At 35.2% G+C, this 22,751-nt stretch overlaps 1 protein-coding gene across 2 annotated transcripts in view; it reads right to left on the minus strand.

Annotated features, from left to right (window-relative positions):
* LOC107717275 (arf-GAP with GTPase, ANK repeat and PH domain-containing protein 3-like) overlaps positions 1-22,751 on the minus strand; it is a 63,774-nt gene that overhangs the window by 12,019 nt on the left and 29,004 nt on the right. The window contains exon 2 of one of the 2 annotated variants that reach the window (XM_016523963.1): positions 16,340-16,410. The exons of the other annotated variant lie outside the window; for it this stretch is intronic. Coding sequence (XP_016379449.1) covers positions 16,397-16,410 — 14 coding nt within the window. The 3' untranslated portion in view covers positions 16,340-16,396. Of the gene's footprint in view, positions 1-16,339; positions 16,411-22,751 lie in introns of those variants that run through there. 2 annotated transcript variants of the gene reach the window in all.

Consider the following 22,751-nt stretch of genomic DNA (forward strand, 5'->3'; position numbering starts at 1 on the left):
TCCACACCTCTATTTAGATCCTGCCAGTTTTTGCCCTGAAGAGAATTTTATGAAGATTCAAAATTAGCACTTTCTCAATTAATGCTACGCTAATGCAATCAACAGAACGCAAAATAAACCTAAAACTCAATTTAGCTCACAGCGCCAGCTAATTTAATAGAGCTTCCGTTCATGCCAGACGGCTCTGCACTAGGCTTGCCGCGATAGACGGTGTTGACGGTGATACCGGTGTTAAGCCACAACACCGGTTACGTCACTTGCCCACCGCGGCACCGACCCCCACCGTCGTTTTGATTTCAAAATACATTGTTTTATTTTTACATTTAAAAATATACTATTTTAATAAAAGCAAAAATACAGTAAAATTATGCTAAATACTTTTTGCTTTAATGTAACGTTTTGGATTATTTAACATTAAAATGTATTCTTTTAATAAGTGCAAAAACAGTAAAAGTAAGCAAAAAACTTTTTGCATTATACTTAACACAAACTTGTGCATTATTTTACATTCAAAATGTATTTTATTAAGTTCAAAAGTACAGTAAAAAATTGCATTATACTTAAGTTTTGCATCTTTAAAAAATTAGTATTAGTATTATTTTATTATTTGCAAAAATACAGTAAATACAGTGTTGCATTATTTTGCATTTAATATGTATTATTTTATTAAGTGCAAAAATACAGTAAAATAGTGCAAAATATTTATTACATTATGCTTTAATGCAATGTTTTGTATTGTTTTACATTTAAAATGCATTCTTTAAAAAAAAATGCAAAAATGTATTGTAAAAAAAAATTTAAATGTCTTGCAAAAAATGCAATATACAGTAAAAATAATAAAAAAAATGTTTTATGAGCCAACAAGAAATATTATGGCAGGTATTTGTTCTTATTTCACTTGGCATGGGTGCTAAAAAGTTGATTTTGGGCCCGGTTAATAGCACAATACACTAGATGTAATAAATAAATAATGAAGAGAAAAGCTTGAAAACTTTTATACAGTGCACTGAAAAAATTGTAAAACTTTTATACAGTGCACGGTATAAATGTTTTCAAACTTTCCTCTCCATTTTTCTATCTAATGAATGGTTTTAAAAACATTGCTACATTTACATACGCATTTGTGTCATTGAACCGCTAAATAAATTCCGTAATGAAATTTGACTTTCAATATGTAACACTCTCTGCACATCTATAACGGGTGTATTGTAAATCTGCTATTGAGTGCGCATGAAGTGAAATCAGGGCTGAATGACTTCAATCATAATGATGAAATGACTTTGCATATAATTCATTCAACAATACTGTCACTGACACATATTAAATAAGAAAGGTTTAAATTGGCAACTTGTTTCCACAGGTTCTTATTTGCATACTAATTTCGTAACGGAGAAACTGGTGTCAAATGGTGCCATAGATAATTTGATTATGTAAATTAAGTTTTGTATAAAGATAGAACGTTTTTATTGAACAGCCCAGTTCTAATGATACATGGAGTGAGACGCAGGCATATTAGTGTCTATTTATATAAAATAAATTTATAAAAATATATATAAATATATTTATATAATATTAAATAAATAAATAAATAAATAAATAAAGAAAGAAAGAATAAAATAAAATAGACTAAATTAATTCACTATTGAAATATTGAGATTAATTTGTGAATCGATTTGATTGATTCACTGAAAAGAATCAACTCAAATGAATAGGTTTTCTACAATTTAAACACTCTAAGATGGTTTGTTGGTCTTAGCTTGCCACTAATGGCGCTTTTCCACTGCATGGTACGGCACGGTGCGGCTCGGTACGGTTCACTTTTGGGGGGTTTTCCACTGGGTACAGTACCTGGTACTTACTTAGGCTGGTCTAGTTTGCACATTTTAGAGAGGTGTTGGGCATTAATCTGGTCTGACTAAGTAACCAGCTGGTTAACCAACTAAACCAAATAAACACCAGTTTGAAATCAAATAAATTAGGTTAACACCAGCTTGATCAGACTGGGAGACCAACTAAACCAGGTAAATCCACACTTGACCAAGTTTAAACCAGCTAAGACCACCTTAAGCTGGACTAAGATGTTTTTTTCAGCAGGGATATGATTCCAGAAGGTTATGACAGTCCTATCGAGGTAATTATGATCCCTTTAAATCCCTTTATATAATCTTCCCTCCCTATTATTAGGCTAAATCGCCTCGTCACCTTCACATTTGTACCACATTACAACCTCAGCCTCCATCACGTTTCTCAGAAATTACCTACAATCAGATTAGCCCCCCACCTCATTCTCACACTGTCATACCTTATCGGCCTATAAATAGAGGCAGGTAAAGCCAGACCTCATTAATTCAATCACCAGGCGCTGGGACTACCCGCGCACTTCTCTGAAGGTGGAAAGTCACGAGTCTGGCACAAGCACCATTCCTCATTACCAACCTCCACGGCATACCGGCTAAATTTAAACAATCACACACACCGGGAGTCTCCACGCCACCGAACCTGCGGAGAAAGAAGTCAATGGCCATTGTTTAGCACGGGTACATCTGATAAAACAATTAAATACAAGTCTGTTTTGGATCCGTGTCCTTTCAAAACCACAAGAGTTAATTAGCGCAAGTTGGTCTGAAAGGTAACGTGTTATTGACATTCATTGAGCAGCGACACTGGCTTTTTTGAAAGTGCTTGTGCCGACAACATCAAAACTCATTTATTTGGAGTAAAAATGAACCCGGAGGGGCTGCAAGTTGTTCAAGATACCGAGGTGATAAGTGAGAAATATGCCGGCACAACAAATTGCCCTTTGATGGTTGAGACGGGAGAGATTTGAGAAGGAAAACAATGATCCATCAGCCTCGTGAGATAAAACGAGCACATGAAGGTATGAGCTTCGCATGTGTAAGTTTAGTCTGTGTTTGAGCCGCACTTTGGCAGCGAATGCGGAGGATGCTGGGCTAAATCCCAACATAAGCTCTACCTACGTACAACACATCAGCCGCTTAAACAGAAGAGATCATCCATTTCAGCCACACTATATACAGAGCTAATCTGTATTGACACACAACTGGATTGTACAAAAGAACTCACTAGTAATGTGTTAAAACAGTCATACTGGTAAATAAGGTATTAATGGAGATTTAAAAAAAAAAAACTAGATAACTAAAATGTACAGTGTGCCTAAGCATCACAATATTAGGGTGTTTACAGTACATGGTTGCCAGGGTAGTTGTACACAGTTGCTAAGGTGTTTGGTAGAGATGCACCGATCGATCGGTCAGGGATCGGAATCGGCCGATTTTCCTCATGATCGGCCCGGATCGGTGACCGGCCAGTCAGTCTCACTTCTTTCCGCTTCCGAGCCAATCCATTTTGTTATGGCACAGGCAATAACGTCAGCCGCGCATTCTCGCTCTCTTCTCTCCGACGACCCCTTCTCTCTCACACACACTCAGCCGCGCATTCTCGCTCTCATCTCTCCGACGACCCCTTCTCTCTCTCACACACACACACACACACACGTCTAATTCGCTCCGGTTAAATAGTGCTTGTATTGCGCATTATTTTAATCATTCCCGCAGGTTTCGCGCTTACACCAAAAGCGGAGAAAGAAAATCCGAATCGGCAAAAATCGGTATCGACAGATCACACTAACAAAAAAATCAGAAATCGGAATCGGCCAAGAAAATTGCAATCGGTGCATCTCTAGTGTTTGGAGTGGTACAAACTATGCTACAAGTGAATTTAAACAATTAAACACTCAATAATCAACCAATAAAAATCCAATATAGTAAATACAGATAAATAATAGAATAGAATAGAATAGAATATACATAAAATAAAAATTTAATTGAATATAAACTAAAATAATAATATTAATATCAATAAAAACAATACTACTATTACAAATAATAATAATAATAATAAATAAATTCAATACTGGCCAATACAGATTAAAATCATATAAATATAATTAAAATAAATAAAATTGCATATACACAATAAATAAATAAATGAATACATTAAAACGTGGCCCATTGCAATTAAAAATAAAAAATAATATTAAAAAGCTAAATAAAATAATATAAAATAAATATAACAGTATTTAAATTAAATAATTTAACATACACTATAAATAAATAAATAAATCCAATATTGGCAAGTGAAAAAAATATATAAATAATATAATACAGTATCATAATAGCTTTAAATAAATAAATAAATCCACCAACACAAATAAAAAAGTTATATCATATAAATCTAAAGTAAATAAACATAAATAAATCATTATATAATAACAATTATTATATTTATATAAAATATTTGCAATAGTAATAGTGATGCATGCCTTAGCAAACATCACTAATAAATGCAATCAATTTAATGGGGCTCTTATGGGATTCATGAAAAACCTGAAGAGCTAACATTTACTGATAATCAAACATGCAGTCTAGAATTTTAATATTCCATCTTTAATTTTAAGTCCTCTAAATAATGGTACATAGTAATTGAGCAACAGTGCATAATAATGGCATAATAATTATGCAAATTATGGTACAAATCTGAGGGTCTGAAGGTCAGAAAAATACAATGTACTACATTATCACAGAAATGATCAGTACCTTGACTGGGTATTGTTACGAGTAAACAGTAATAATGGATTCTGCCTGAAATTCTGACCCACAGGAGTTGATAGAGTTCAGCAGCGCTGTACAAATTTCCCCTGGAACCTTTACAAATTAAGACAAGCCTTAGAATGACAGATATTTCCCTGAGGAAAGACGGTAAGCCTGCCTCCGTTCCTGAAGGGGCCGTTGTTACTGTCGAGAGCTGGAACACATCCTACCTTTAAAAATATGACTACATGATAGAGCATATCACAAAAATACGATTTAGCCAAGGTGAAGAATTCTCTGGAATATAGAATCTGTAATCATCAGTTTGCAGGAATTCAGTTTGAAGCCTCCAGACGGAAAAACACTTCAGCTGAAAATTGAGTCCTTAACAAAATTAGATCTCGCTAAAGCTGGATATGATGAATGTGCTCTTTTGTGTACATGCATCTTCTGTTGGTTACTGTTTTATAAAGCATGTGTATTTTCTTCACCGTAATATTGCATATACTTTGATTTAAACAAACGCCTAACCGAACATATCAAACCCAGCTAATTTTTGCATGTGCAAGCATCACATTTTCTTCTAAAATCTGGTTTGTATTGACAGCACATTAATTCATTTACAGTGGATTTCTGTATAAGGATGTGTTAGCTTATAATGACATGCATTTACATATTAGATTGCACAATGGCTTGACATATTTTGACTCAAATCCGCTAAAAGCCGCTTCTGCACGGCGTGTTTTCGCTCACCGAGGGGCAAGTTCACGCTGTTCTCTCATTTTGGCATTCGCAATGAAAGCATTTTATCTGATTCTGTGGTGCTGGCATCAAATTTGTTGATTTTCTCTTGAATCTCTGTGCAGACATCACACGGTTTACAAAAGAAGATTGGATTTGACTGATCATGTGAACAAGCAGCAGAAAATGTTGTGATCCTCATCACAATACCAGCTTCAAACAACTTTTATTTTGAGATATTGATTCTGTTGTTTGCAGCCAGTAACCTATGGCAGTCTTCAAACGGCAAGGTTTGTTTTGCTCACGATTCGATGAAAAAGAAGTTTCTGGTTTAATCCCCAAAATAAGATCTTGCCGCTCAAGCTCAAAGTTGTCACTAAAAAGACAAAGATAATTAATTTTACTCCTTTGGTCATTTATTCCTCACAAACAAGCACTGACCACAAACCGCAAACACCTTGTCAGAGTGTATTACTACAGCATCAGAAGTTTTCTGTTTTGCCTGTGGGTGTGTGTGTGTGTGTGTGTGTGTGTGTGGCATTGTGTTATGTAATCACAACAGCGTGGAGGATGCCCTGCCAACCTAACAGGCTCCTGCTATTCAACAACACATGCAGAAAGTTTGAGAAAGTTTAACTAGCGATTTTGTGATTCTTGCTAAGGCAAGCATTTTTGCTCATTCTTCAGATCTGCCATTTAAATGAACCACCAGCACTAAGTATTAAGCTTTAGAATGCAACTTTTGTACTACAGATGTGAATGACACCTAAAAAATGAGCTGCTTTCTTAGGGGAGGTGTGCTCAATCAGACTAGGATACGCTTGGCTAGCAGATGATAAGGGGGGGGAATCCCATAAATTTACACTGAAGTTGAGATTTATAGACTTGAATGTAATGAGCTGGTAAGCAACAACCTAGTTACAGCCCAAAATAACCTCGCAACCTCGATAGCTTTTTTTCTATTAAAAACATGCAAATAATAATATACAATTTAAAAATACCCCAAATTGCATGTTTTTAATAGAAAAACATACCCCAAATTGCATGTTTTTCTATTAAAAACATGCAATTTGGGGTATGTATTTCTATTAAAAACATGCAATTTGGGGTATTTTTAAATTGTATATTATTATTTGCATGCAGATGAATGGATGGATGGATGGATGGATGGATGGATGGATTTAAGTGTGTCTGTACATACATATATAGAATAGAATAGAATAGATTAAATTAGATGTTTAACCTACATATAGAAACATTAAAATATTAAATATTAAAAATTAAATATTTGAAAAAATATATATACACATACACACTATTGGTTAAATTATAAATGTGTTAAATCCACAAAATAGTATAGAATTATTAAAATATTAGATTAAAATAAAAATAATAATATTAGATAAAAATAAAAAATAAAATATTTGGAAAAAAAATTGAAAAATATCTATAATAATATATATTAGAATAATATCTATAATATTATTGAGTTATATTACTATTTATAATAATACATGAATAATATTATAATACATTCCAATTCTTATCGCCCATCACATCGGTACAGAAAAGAACTCTTCAGAAAACATAAAAATCTGTTTTTTTTGTCTTTATTTCCAGAGTGATTGGTCATCACACTCATCTACACCAGTTCCTTGCACTTGAAATGAACAACCAACACATGCAGCTCTTGCACTAATAGTACAGTGATCGCACAAGAGTCTCCCTTAAAAGCCTCAAAGACGCTTTTGTTGCTGATTTACACTGTAACAAAACACAAAGACCATGCAATGTGTCCTCACTGGACAAAAATCTCCACTTTTCTCCAACTCTATTTGTTGCGTGACATCTCAGGCTTGACAGATGGGGAGGAGTTTACGAGTTGCTCGTAAAACAAAGCGGACATTTGTTGACAACAGCAGCTCGAATGCCTTGACAAAGCTCGCTGGATTACACTCTGGCCCTTGGACTCAAGAAACACTGGAAAACGTGGCTTGAAAGGCTCAGTCAGGGTTTTTTAAAGGGGAAGCTGGGACGACTTTGATTCAGAAGTGGATTAGATCCATTACTCTGACGGATATTCAAACCCCTATACTTTATAAACCAGCAAGGAAGAGCGTACCTTTATTTTCCAGATATTTGAACCCAAAGCAGCCAAATTCAAAGTGAAGTACTTTGTCTCGGTCTGTCACTCAGGCTAAGCTTGTGGCAACTAAATCTCAGGGTTGTTTCTGCGATTAAGAGGACTAGTGAACTCATTTTCACAGTCTGTCTTGATTCTCTGTCCAATATCTTTTATAATCCGAGACTAGGCTTAATCCATCTCTGACAACCCGGCTCCTCAATCACCCTAAATCACTACTGATGTGTGGAGGATGAATCCAGAACACCTTGTACAATTTGAGTCCTAATGCCGTCCTGCGTCCACCCACTCCAAACACTGAACCTTAAAAGAAGAGTTCAATTGGGACTGGGGCTGCCAAATTTAAAAAAGAACAAAAAGTACCATAAATATAACCATAAAATATAAAATCTTTTAGACTATATATTCCAAATCTTCTAAAACAATAATAGAATATATTTGTATTAAGAACGGGACAAAATGTAAGTTATTATTCACTATAAGCTTGCCTTATGGTACACTACTGTCCTTGATATTCATATTCACTTTCATTATATGGAAAACAGTAGCCTGGATATCCTGGACAGTTTCCTTTTTTGGTCCAGAAAATAAAGGTAAGTTGATGACCATTTTCATTTTGGGTGCACTATTCATTTAAATTATTTTTCCAGGTTCTATTGACAGCATTTGTGGCATAAAGACAATTACTACAGAAGATAATTCTGACTTATCCTTCAGTAAAAAAAAATTGCAGTAAAGCACTTACGATGAAAGCATACAGATAAATATATCTGAAAAATATAAATATTAAAAAGTATGTTTGAAAGTAGCCCTAAAGAGACTGAACACAAAAGATGATATTGAGATAATGTATAGAAAAGCTGCTCTGTTCTATACAATGGAAGTAAATGGGGACTGGAATTGGCCCGTTTCAAAAAAGAACAAAAATGTACCATAAACGTAGTACATAAAACCTGAAATGTCAAAACTAAAAGATTTGGAATATAGCATAAGAGTTAAAATGAAATAAGGATAAGTTGGAAAAATAAAATGGGGGGTGCACTATCCCTTTAAATTAATTTTCCAGGCCCAACATGAGCTGTTAATAGCATTTGTGGCATAAAGTCAGTTATTACAGAAAATAATTTTGACTTTAATTTGAAAAAAAGTAAGTATACAGATAAATTTATTTGACAAATATAGTACATTTTTAAAAGTATGCTTTCAAGGTAGTCTGAAACATTAAGACTAGTGATAGCAGATGCTTACTGACCTTATCATGACCATGCTGGTAAAGTGGATAATCCTAGTAACTTCACAGGATATGAGCCAGAATACCAAAAAGGGGCCATTAACATGGAGAAAATTCACAGGAATCACATCAGTTATGCATAAAAAGTGCATCCACCTAGAAAAGTAGTCCCACTTCTATACAGAAGTCTTCTATACAGCTCAAATAACACATTTAAGTCAGAAATAATGCAAATGCTTTAACAAAAATAAAAGCTGCATATTTCTGCTTTTAAACCCTTTTCAATTTCACTGTAAGTAAAAAAAAAATAAAAAAATTTTAAAAAAAATACGAGTCTAAGGTCATTATTCCAGTGGAAAATCGACATTATGCCACAAATGCTGCCAAGTGTCAACTCGTATTGAACCTGAAGCATTCATTTAAAGTGATGGCCGAGGATCTAAGCATTTGGTTTTAATCAAACAGCCTTGGCATGAGTTACAGAGGCAGAAGTCTTTATTCATCAGGTGAGGTGATGTTTTTCCCTGTGCACCGCCAGCGCCCTGCTCTTTTTTGAAGAACAAGCATGCCAACAACTTGTCACTGGGATCCTACTGGACTTTGAACTCTGTCACAAGTCGTCGCTGCAGCGAGTGAGTGTGTGCATGCGAGAGCGAGAGAGTGTTTGAATGCGTGCATGCTTCTATGCGCCTGCCTTCTGCCCACACACTCCCTCTTCTCTTGTTCTGCAGTAGGCAGACTGTTGCCTTGGAAACACAACGTGCTCCTGTCTGTTGAAAGTGGGAAAAAAAATGCAGCTTTATTTATTTATTTGTCTAATTTCTTTTCCTCTTTCCTTTCCGAGGGACAAGCGTACGCTCCTCTCTCATCAGGAGGGAGATAGATACTGAAATTACTTCAGATGTGACAAGATTAGAACACGATTGATTTGTTTTTTCTCTTTGCATTTTGCAAATCCAACAACTGAAGCTCTTTTTCAAGACCTGCACTTCATTTCCATCTTGACAGTATTATGGCTAACTGTATGAAAACAAAAATCTATAATAAACCTAAAATAATAACAGAACCACAAAGCCAAAAACATAAACAGAACAGCACAATCTATCTAGGCATTAATTGGCTATTTCCATCAACATGCAACTCATTTCCATAAAGCTGAAGTGTGCAATTTCTGCACCACTACTGTCACCAGCCAGAACTGCAAAAACAACTAGATTAAACAAGAATAATAATAATTGCTGTTTAAAGGTGGTCACTCTAGGGCAGGGTTCCTCAAATCTTGCCCTGGAGGGCCAATGCGCTGCAGAGTTTAGCTCAAACCCTGATCAAACTCCCCTACCTGTGATTTTCTAATGATCCTGAAGACATTGATTAGCATGCTCAGGTGTGTTTGAATAGGGTTAGAGCTAAACTCGGCAGGAAAGTGGATCTCGTGGGCCAGATTTGAGGATCCCTGCTCTAGGGCTTTGTTAGACTGTTGCTAATGTGTTCTTGATGGTTGCTATAGTGTTACTAAGAATATGGTAGGGTGTTCTGGGGGGTTATATGATTCAATATGGTTTCTAGGGTGTTCTTAATGGTTGCTATGGTTTTGGTAGGCTGTTGGTAAGTTGTTCTGGGGTGTTATGCAATTCTAGGTGGTCTCTAGGGTGTTGCTAGACTATCAGAAGAGTGTTCTGGGGCAATATGATTCAATATGGTCCCTAGGGTGTTGCTAGAGTGTTGCTAATGTGTTCTTGATGGTTGCTATGGTGTTACTATCCTGTTAGTAGGGTGTTCTGGGGTTTTATGTTATTCTAGGTGGTATCTAGGGTGTTGCTAGACTGTTGTTAATGCTTTCTGGATAGTTGCTATGGCGTTATTATGCTGTTGGTAGGTTGTTCTGGGGTTATATGTGATTCTAAGTGATCTCTAGGGTGTTGCTAATGTGTTCTTGATGGTTGCTATGGCATTACTAGGCTATTGATAGGGTGTATGTGATTCTAGGTGGTCTCTAGGGTGTTGCTAGACTGTTGTTAATGTTTTCTGGATCGTTGCTATGGCGTTATTATGCTGTTGGTAGGTTGTTCTGGGGTTATATGTGATTCTAAGTGATCTCTAGGGTGTTGCTAATGTGTTCTTGATGGTTGCTATGGCATTACTAGGCTATTGATAGGGTGTATGTGATTCTAGGTGGTCTCTAGGGTGTTGGTAGACCATTGTTAATGTTTTCTTGATAGTGGCTATGGCGTTATTATGCTGTTGGTAGGGTGTTCTGGGTTGTTATACGATTCAATATGGTCTCTAGAGTGTTGCTAGAATGTTGTAAATGTATTCTTGATAGTTGCTATGGCGTTACTATGCTGTTGCTTGGGTGTTCTGGGGTTTTATGCGATTCTAGGTGGTCTCTAGGGTGTTGCTAGACTGTTGCAAATGTGTTCATCATAGTTACTATGGTGTTGCTAGGCTGTTGGTAGGGTGTTCTGGGGTTTTATGCAATCTTAGGTGGTCTCTAGGGTGTTGCTAGAATGTTGTTAATGTACAGTAATCCTGATGTTTTAGGTGGTCACTAGGTCACTGTGAGAGTGTTTCTAGGCTGTTTGTTGCTAGGGCATTGTTAGATGTATTCTAGGGTGTTTTTAGTTGTTGTAATGCAGTTGAGAGAGTGTCCTTTCTGGTTGCTAGGATGTTGCCCACTCTCTCTGTTTCTATGGCACAGGAAGTCTATTATTCCCAGGAGAAAGTATTTTAACATTGAAAATATAACACATGGTGTTAAAGCTGTCAGAAGTAAACTCACTCTATACTTACTCTAAAAATACAAATTTCTTGTTTTAAGCACAATGACAAGGAAAGACGTAACCTTGTCATTCATTCAAGTTGCATGCTGGTTACATAAAACAGACGGTGTAGTATTCAACCTCACACACAACAGCAACAGACACATGGGCATATCACACATGCTCATTGTGTGTACGAGGGCTGTTTTCTCCCTTCTGTTAATTTGGTCCTTGTCCCGTTCCACCGGTAACGCTCGCACAACAGGGAGAAACGCCTACAGACCCATTCATACAGCCAGAGAGAGAGAGAAAGAGCGAAACAGAGAGAGAGAAAGGTGGAAACCGCACTGCAAAAGTGCCTCGTGTAGCACAAACACCTCCAAACACTGTGTATGTGGAGCATTTACAGGTCCAAAACGTCCACTAAAGAGAAACGTCCGCAGAAAACAGGCTGAATGAGCTTCCAGTTTACAGACAGCTCGCCGTGTGACACACTCAATGAATGAAAACACAGATTTAACCTCTGGATCAGCTTCGGAAAGAGGGAAATTAATGAAGAACGTCATATAGATTGGATTTTTGAAAACTAGATATTTTTCACATCAATCCACTTCAAGGAAATCAGATTAATTGAGAGTCCTTATGTAAATGGACTAGCAGAAATTGAAAAGCAATTATGAATGATCTACAAGATATAATGGAAGGTCGAAGCTATAAACTGATTAAGCAAGCTTTCTATAATATACTATTTAAATAAATATATAATATATATAATATACAGTATAACATACGTTTATAAATATAAATAAATCAAATTTTATTATTTTACAACTAATAAATGTATATACATATAAATTAATTAAATTGTATTGTTTTAATTCATATATTTATATAACATACAATTAATTTTAATATATGCACATTTATTATTTTAATATATTTATATATTTTATCTAATATAATAATTTAATAATACTAATACTACTAATTATTATTATTATTATTTTTATTTTATTTGTTTTTTTATATATATAATATTACATTTCACTATACAAGATTATATGTGTAGGAACCAAAAAAATAAAATTTAAATAAAAGAAAAAAGAAAGAAAAAAAGAAAAAGAAAGACAAGAACTGCACTCCTCAAAAGCACTTAAAAGGGATAGTTCACCCAAAAATGAAAATTCTGTCATTAATTACTCACCCTCATGTCGTTCCAAACCCGTAAATTCATCTTCGGAACACAAATTAAGACATTTCTGATGAAATCCGAGAGCTTTCTGACCCTGCATAGACAGCAACACAACTACCACATTCAAGGCCCAGAAAAGTAGTAAGGACATCGTTAAAATAGTCCATGTGACATCAGTGGTTCAACCGTAATATTATGAAGCTACGAGAATACTTTTTGTGCGCAAAGAAAACAAAAATAACGACTTTATTCAACAATTTCTTCTCTTCCGTGTCAGACGGTCTTACAGGTTTGGAACGATATGAAGGTGAGTAATTAATGACAGAATTTTCATTTTTGGGTGAACTATCTCTTTAACAGGATTTCAGGATGGTAATATTTTAGGCGTGATGCTCTTTTCATCATTTGTCATGGCAAAGGAGATACAGCTGTGGTTTACAGAGAGGAAGACATCCATTAGAAACATATCAACATCTAAGCTGGCCTCCCTAAAATGGGACAAGACCCTTGGCTGTCGGTTGTCTTCATAGGAATAGTTCACCCAAAAATTACAGTTCTGTAATCATTTATTTTCATGTTGTTTCAAACACAATTTCACGGTACCTGTTGTCCTGTTTAGAGTTTGACAGTCTCTGGCGTAGCACATTTACATGCATTTTAAAAAGCGCTTGCAACTATAACTTGTCTTTTTAAAATGCCATGTAATAATTTAGGCTGACTGAAAATGAACTGAAAATCTTTCAAAACACTATATTTTTGTTGAACTGTTCCTTTAAGCATACAGGAGTACGTTCATCAGCTCCCACAAGAACATTACACACACCTAGTAGAGAAAAAACAAATATAAGCTACCCAGAATCCCAGCAAGCCTCTCACATTGTGAATCCTAATAAAAGACCTTTCAAATGGGTTCAACACACAGATTATTGTACATCATGAGACTCAACATGTCAGCATGTGGTTGGAATAGAGTTACGAGTGTTTTCATGGCAGCAGAGCGTCTGAGGATGATCAAACCAGCGGTGAAGTGGGTCGGTGGGGAGCATTTGAACAGACTCACAGATAATAAATATCAATAAAATGCAGGAACACACACACACACACACACACACACACACATTTCTCACCACAGGGATTTGATCTGATCCAACGTACACATACACTCGAAGATAACATTCCCTCTACACTCCAAGAGGTTTGAAACAGCACCTCCAGGTATTTTCAGACAAACACATACTCACGAACACAAACACGTGCGCAAACCTATGCATATAACTGACATTACAATCCCTCTTCGCACCACTAGAGCTGCAACTGCACCTTTAGCCGTTTCTTAACAAGCACACGCACGCGTTAAAATGCACACACAAACCTGGGAGAGTTTTGGGCTTCGTGCCGCTCATTAGACAGCGAGGCTGCAGGTACATGGCACGTTCCCATTAAAGCTGCCACAATACCTCACTGAGCACATAAGACAGTGTAAATCAGGGCTGCACGATTATGACAAAAATCCTAATTGTCGATTATTCCCTTGAAATTGTAATTGCGATTATTAATTACGATTATCACAATTTACATTGAATGATGTTTATACCATTGTTTGATGCAACTGCATCAATAAACAAGCTGAAAACACTAACTGAAAAACCTTTAGTGCTTTTATATAGTATTAAGCCTCAAATATCAAATATACATCGGATTGGTTTCTTCTTTAAATTATAAAAAAGTAAAAATATGAATGGTATTATAATGCTATACTAAAACTAAAACAATGGAAAAACCCTTAAGATAACATGTAGAAAGAAAAAAAATACATTAAATCTTAAGCGTGCAGAATAACATAAGTGGACTTTGAACGATTAATTGCCGCTTTGAACTATTACGCAATTGTGGCATCCATAATTGCGATTAGAAATTCGGTTAATTGTGCAGCCCTAGTGTAAATGCTCCAGCTTTACCAACTAACCAGACACAAACAAAACACAAATACAACCAATTCACACCAAACCTGAAATCTTTTGCCAACATGTTTTGCAAACACTTTTACACAGAGGCTAGCTCAATTTTCTAAGCTAAAAACTGGGAAAATTATAAAAACCTACTTTCTTGTGGCTTTTAGACCATGTTGATTAACTTTAAGGTCATCTACACTACCATTCAAATGTTTGTGGTCAGTAAGATTAAAAAAAAAAAAAAAAAAAAAAAATGTATTACTTTTATTCAGCAAGGATTCATCAAATTGATCAATATGTACAATTTAATGTAATTTATCAAATAATCCTGAAAAATGAAGCACCGTTTCCACAAAAACATTAAGTGGCACAACTGTTTTCAACATTAATAATAAGAAATGTTTCTTGAGCAGCAAATCAGCATATTAGAATAATTTCTGAAGGATCATGTGACACTGAAGACTGGAGTAATGATGCTGAAAAATCAGCTTTGCATCACAGGAATAAATTACAATTTACAATATAGTCAAATAGAAAACAGTTATTTTACATTATAATAATATTTCACATTTTTATTGTTTTTACTGTATTTTTTATCAAATAAATGCAGCCTTGGGGAACATAAGAGACTTCTTTCAAAAACATTTTAAAATCCTTACCGACCCCAAACATTTGAAGAGTAGTGATGCTGATCACCTCCAAAATGTTCATGAAAACTTTCTGCAGACCCGCATGTTAAATTTCCACCAAATAAAAACATATTAAAAATCTTGATGACTCATCCTGCACTACAAAGATTTTCGACCAATCAAATGTTCTCTAAAACAAAATGTCCCTCCCCAATACCACCTGCAACCAATTAGAAAATAAACCTATTTAAAATAAATAAATAAATGGATGATTCATCCTGATCAACAAAATTTTATTATTTCAGCTTACGATTTTGCAAGAATTAAGGAATAATGTTAGAATAGGAAATACATCAACATAGAACTGAACACTACTTTCATGAGGTTTATAATTCTCCACCAATCTTTTACTGTTAATGTCTAAATCAGATTATTTTTTTAATCCATTTTAAAATAGTTAAAAGAAAGCCACCTGCATCAGTTATTGAGGATTCAGAACGTCTCGGCTACGAAACACTATGTTCAGGGGAGATCGGGGGGGATTTGGCCCCGCCCACAGTGAAATCTCATTGGTCAGTTCTCCTGCTGTGAGAGTGTTATTTTTTCTGTTTACAAATTACTGCATTGATTCAAATTAGAGGACATTAGAGCGAGCAGATTAAACTACTCGATTGATTTCATTCATAATACATGCCGTTAAAGCTCAACTTGCTAAAAAAAAGACTTTTGTGAGTCTTAATACACACACTATATACGGTGGTTTCTTTTCCATCACTCTTTTAAGCTGTAAAATGTTCTGAATGTCCAAGACAGACTACGTCTCTCTCAATTAGTTTGACCCTCCATACTGACAAGCCGGGCTCCGAGTGCATCCCCTTGAACTGGCATGGCTCCCGGTTCACGCGTCTAAATTCAGCGACTGGCATCCTCTCCAGATGGCGGAGGAGAGTGTGAAGAGGATATTGTTGAGGGGAAGCAGGACAAGCCCCCTCTTTGCATCCGGCCAGCTCAATCCAACCTTTCCCTGTAAACAGGTAGGAGATCTGCACGCCGGCTGCCCGAGCAGGATGTGGGCGCGCGGGGCGAGTGACGTCACGGCTCTACAGACCGCTCGGGTCACATTCATGAGGCTTTGGCTCCTAGCGTGTGAAAGCTGAATGAAAAGGCAAGAATGACATTTGGGATGAATATGACTCGAATAAATGTGTGCGGGTTGTACTGAAGCTGCGATCTGCCGTTGACGCCGCTAGCAGCGAAGCGGCAAGGAAACACTTTAGCTTCTTCCTTGAGGGACATTTCAGCAATTAGAGACTTTAAATGACCCGTCATTTTTGCTCACTTGCTACTTGTGAAAATGATATTTTAATGCTTCATTTTTTTTTCCATTTTATTGTTCTGTTATTTATTCTAATCATTTAACCAAGTTTTGATGAGAAGATTTTGGCTTAGGAAAAGCTTGACATGTTGCTAACAGCCAACTTGAAAAACAGCACCAATGTCAATATTCTCAGTTTTACCAAGACGTGCTCGCCAAGGCTGCATTTATTTGATCAAAAATACAGTAAAAACAGTAATATTGTGAAATATTTTTACAATTTTAAATAACTGCTTTCTATTTGAATATATTCTAAAATGTAATTTATTCCTGTGATGCAAAGCTGTATTTTCAGCATCATTACTCCAGTCGTCAGTGTCACATGATCCTTCAGAAATCATTCTAATATGCTGATTTGCTGCTCAAGAAACGTTGTTATTATTATCAATATTTAAAACAGTTGAGTATATATTTTTTTCCAGGATTCTTTGATGAATAGAAAGATCCAAAGATCAGCATTTATCTGAAATAAAAAGCTTTTGTAACATTATACACTATTCCATTCAGTATAATTTTTATTATTTTTTTGGGAAAGAAATTATAGAAATTAATACTTTTAATGTTTTTTACAGGAGTTTCTTATGCTCATCAAGGCTGCATTTATTTGATCAAAAATACAGTAAAAACAGTAATATTGTGAAATATTTTTACAATTTTAAATAACTGCTTTCTATTTGAATATATTCTAAAATGTAATTTATTCCTGTGATGCAAAGCTGTATTTTCAGCATCATTACTCCAGTCGTCAGTGTCACATGATCCTTCAGAAATCATTCTAATATGCTGATTTGCTGCTCAAGAAACGTTGCTGCATCAAGAAAACGTAGAAATTCATAACATTATAAAAGTCTTTACTGACACTTTTGATCAATTCAATGCTTCCTTGCTCAACAGAAGTATTAATTTCTTTAAAAAAAACAAAGATGTTTAGGAGTGCACCCACACAACTATAGGCAGTATTTCCTAGTAATACTTACATGTAGGCTACATACACGTGTCCCACAACATGTCTTTTTCACTCTATTCTGCGGAGAAAATCAGAGGTGCTGAAATGTCGAATGTAACTAGCGTGGAAAGAGTTGCGTCAGCTCCAAGGACTGGCGGACCTTCAAGAGATGCTCCAGCCAACCCATGCTACACGGCTCAGCCCTGCCAAGAGCTCGGAGAAACCACAGGCAACGGCTTCCTTCTGCCAGAGTTAGTCAAACAGGCTGCAGTGAACTCCTGGTTACAACAACTCGCTTTTAAAATCAACACTGAATCAAAATGGAAAATGTTAGCCAATAGCCAAATACATATTTAGGCATTATTTCAGCAAACTCACATTCATTTCTCGCTCGATTCTGGTATGCAATGCCAACTTTTCAATTTCATCCAATCAATTAAATAAATGAAGGATAAAATAACACAGTCCAACATTTATTCTTGATGAATATTCTGTTTCACTCAGAACTATGACACGTTATGCATGTAAAATGGGTTGAAAAGGGTGTATCATGCTAACATTAATGCTATAAGCTAGAGTTAAATAGGACGACATGGACTTACGGTGGACTGTGCATTCGGATTTAAAAAATGCATGCAAACCTCCTGCTTTAAAGCGATTAATGCCATTAAATTTAAATATATAATTAAATGAAATTAATTAATTCAATTTATATAGCACCGGATTGCAATCTAAAAATATTTCTAGCAGGCTCAAAAGTTAAAGGAATATTCTAGGTTCAAGTTAAGCTCTATCAACAGGATTTGTGGAAAAATATAATTTGTATTTTATTGAAAATAAAATAAAATAAAATAAAAGAGGGAAATGTATTGTGATGGTACCATGGTACTTAAATGTTATCACATGGCAATACCATGATACATATTTAAAAAACAAATCATGGTATTACCATCATACAAAAAAACATGGTATTAGCATGAAAACTGTCTAAAAACATGACATTACCATGAAAACTATGTCCAAAGGCCAAAGTAATACCTTTTTGTTAATGTAAAAGATTGAGAACATGAACTACTGAGGAAAAAATACCTGAGGCAGGGAAAATAAAAGACCAAGACAAGACAAGAACACACAGACACACAGACACACACACAGAGCCCTAAGGCAGAGCCATAAAGTAACAGACAGTTCGATATATTCTCTTCGGCGTCTATGGTAATATATGCTAACGTGACTTGCATGATTGGCTGCTGTGGTAACATATGCAGGTCTGAAGTGATTTACACCCTTCAGTCATACATAACACCTTACAACCGCAGTGAAGAGAGTACGAGCCACTTTACAAAGACATAAAAAATGGATTCTGCCTGGGTATAGTAGATAACTCCATTTATCCATGCATAAACCAGCTACAAACTAACAAGCTGAAATGGCTCAATCTGCAGACAGATGCAAACACTGAAAAAGGATGAAAGTCGGAAACTAGAGCCGTTAGAGCCGAATGGCTAACTACGTGAAATGATGTGCACACAGTCAGAACTGAAAAGGAAAACTGGATTAAAGACGGCACCTACGACAGATGACTGTAGGCTGAAATTACACTTTTAACCATTACAATGCTTTGATGGGTAAAAAAAAAAAAGTGCCAATTCTACTACCTGAACTGAACAGAAAATAGGACCTGAACATATCAGTATTTGAAGGGAAGATGAAAGGCTGTTTCAGAAAGGTTTACATCTTACGGTGAAACCGACAGTCTAGCTCTGAGTGACACAGCAGAATCTAGAAGATTCAGCGTGGCATTATAAACGCTATGAAATATTCATACCTGTAATATCAATCATATTAACTGACAGCACTCTGGAAAGAAGAGCTGGCCAACAAATCATTCGTAATGGAATTTTTAAACCTTAACCTAAGATTGATGATCTACTAATCCTTTTCTAATATATATGTGTGTGTGTGTGTGTGTGTGTTTGTGTGTGTGTATGGTGGTATGAAACCAGTGTGCTACTTTGTGCAAACACTTGTAAACAGCTTTAAGCATCTGTGCCTTTCAACTTATAAATTAAAAGCAGCATGTGTTCACGAAACATCAATGTCACACTTCCATTATTTCATGTTCACAATGAGAATCTCATCACAACAGCCTCATAAATTTGTGCGTGTGTGATTCTTACAGAAAGCGATCAAATCTGAGCAGGTGTTGAACACACGTGAGCCTGATCTGGAGCAGATTGCGTCACACTCACCCGTGAGAATTCACAAACACACCAAACTCACAGCTGTAAAGCCTGCAGGTGACACTCGGGGCGAGAGACCTCACACACCCATATAGGTGGAAAATCACAGCATCTGAACCTCAGGTGTGGTAATCCCACTTCATTGTGTGCATAAAATGCTATTTATAGTCACTATGCGTGTATTTCTTAGTCCTAGTGTCTGTAAACAGCCATGACTGTGTTTGTGTACATGTATGTGTGTGTGTGTGTGTGTGTGTACGTGACAGAGACACCCAGCGGGTAATTGATGCAACCAGCTCGAAGTGGCAGGTTCGACGACAGCCCCTGTGCCTCCCTCCTCCTTCCAGAAGCATACACACACACACACACACGTGCACTAACAAGCCAACATAATTACATGCCTGACTCCTAAAGATAGGGGAGAGAGGGATGCGACTGATTGCTGTGAAAGCGGGAGGGGAGAACGATAAATGGAGAAATGAAAACATCTGGCCAGCGAAGCTCAAGCAATCAAGATACACCAATCAGTTCAAGATCACAAAGACGACCCCTTCAGCCTTCACATCTCACTTATTGTATACTCATTCTGTTGCTTCATTAAATAGTACTATTATATATGACAATGATGCATTCACACAGCTTAGTGTATCATTATATATTATGCATACTATGTATGGATTCTCACGAAACCCATCAGGATCACGTCCAGGTCATATTACTGCCCAAAATCAGAAGAAATAAATGAGAAATTATATTTTGTATTAGGAAAAAATAAATTCTATTTTTTTTGTTCATTTTGTGACAATTTTTATGACAATAAAAAACAAATTTGCTCCAAAACTCTCCTTAATATAATGCATTAAAATCAGGATCTTGTCCATGTCATATTACTCCCTAAAATCAGAAAAAATAAATGAGAAATTATATTTTGTATTAGGAAAAATATATATTTTTTATTTTTTAATTAATTAATTTGTTTTGTTCATTTAGTGACATAACTTTTATGACAAATAAGAAAAATCTGCCCCAATATTCTCCTTACTATAATGCATTAAAATCAGGATCTTGTCCAGGTCATATTACTCCCCAAATGTATTAGGGAAAAAATATTTCTTTCTTTCTTTTTTTTTTTTTTGCATTTTGTGACATTATTTTTTATGACAATTAAGAAAATTTGCCCCTAAATTCTCCTTATTGTAATGAATTAAAATCTCATTATTACAACATTAAACATTAAGAAAAATAAATAAATAAATAAATGTATTTAATTATGGAAGTATTTGTTTTACTGCTTTTAATTAATGAGATTTGAATGAAAATGCATGGAATTTTATTGTAATACTGTTTAAAAAATCCTTTATTAAAGTAATGAGAATGACCTTGTCATGGTTTGATTCCCAGGGAATGTGTGAACTGATTAAATATATGACTTGAGTTGCTTCAGATAAAAGCGTCTGCCAAATGCATAAATGTGAATGTAATACAGCTTATTTTTCTTTTGATAGTGGGGTAAAATGTGACCTGGGCATGTTTTAATTAAATTTGTTAATTATGAAAACATGTCCATGTATTTGCAAATGAATGCTGCCCAATACATACACCTGAGGCACTCCGCAGCACACATCAAACAATTTTCCATTCGGAGAACCACTAACATAAATAATCCACTTCATAAATTAAATATGATTCATCTGCTGGCTCTGTTTCATGTTTAAATGTTTAAACTGCGCTGCGACTTAAGATGAGCTTTGACTCTATTTTCTATGCAATAAGTAAAGCCAATATGAACATATATAAAATAAGTCCCATACACTTAAACTATTCTTCAGTTATACTTCAAACAAGAGTTTCACCATATACAATTATGAAGATAGCAAAGAGCTGTAATGACACGCTTAAGAAAAGGAAAACCATTTCAGAAAGGAAAACATTTCCGGAGTATTTTTCAAATCTGATTTGTCACGCCATTTGGATGGTGAAACCGCATTTAAATAAGGCTGTTACGTGGTAGCACTGTACGTGTATACACTAGTCACAAAATTACACTCAAGAGCTTCCAATAAATCAAAATGCCTTTTTAAACCTTTAAAATGCATGGAGTGGTACTAAGTGCACGCCACATATCTTTTTGACTAAAATGCAATCATTGCAGTCTCTTACAGCTAAACGATGCCATTCTGAACCAGCAATGTAAAGAAATGTAAAAAGTGGTGCTTAGTGATTTATACTGTATTTACAACAGCAGTGGAAGTAAACAGTGTGCCAGTTTATTAAAGAGAAATGTCTTACCTGAAAATCAGATGTCATCAGGAGTCATTTCAACATGGAAGCACAGGACATAGAAAAAGAAAAAAAGAGCATTAGTCAAAATATGGCATCCATTTTCTTTAAACACTTTTTTTTATTTGTCGAACTTCTAAAGAGCAACAATAAAAGACAGCAAATGAAACAACTAAATTGAAAGGAAAAATAAAATAAATGTATTGGATATTTGAAAATATTTTTTTTATTTACTTGTTTTATTTTTCCTTGCAATTTTATTTATCTCATTTGCTGTCTATTATTGTTAGTCTTTAGAAGTTTGACAAACAAAAAAAAGTGTACATCTATAATACACAAATATCTAATACACTTTTTTTATTTGTCAAACATCTAAAGACCAATGATAATAGACAGCAAATGAGATAACTAAATTACAAGGAAAAATAAAATAAAAGAATAAAATAAAATTCCAAATATCTAATTCATTTTACTAAATAAAAAAAACATAAAAATTAAATACAGCTCCACTTAATACATAAATACAGTATAAATACAGCTAGTTATAGAAAGTGTTATATAACGTGTTTGTGTGTGTGTGTGTGTGTGTGTGTGTGTGTGTGTATGCATGCATGTATGTATGTATGTATGTATGTATGTGTATAGATATA

This window comes from Sinocyclocheilus rhinocerous, unplaced genomic scaffold, assembly GCF_001515625.1.
Source record: "Sinocyclocheilus rhinocerous isolate Xijiao unplaced genomic scaffold, SAMN03320098_v1.1 scaffold1694, whole genome shotgun sequence".
NCBI classification, from domain to species: domain Eukaryota; kingdom Metazoa; phylum Chordata; class Actinopteri; order Cypriniformes; family Cyprinidae; genus Sinocyclocheilus; species Sinocyclocheilus rhinocerous.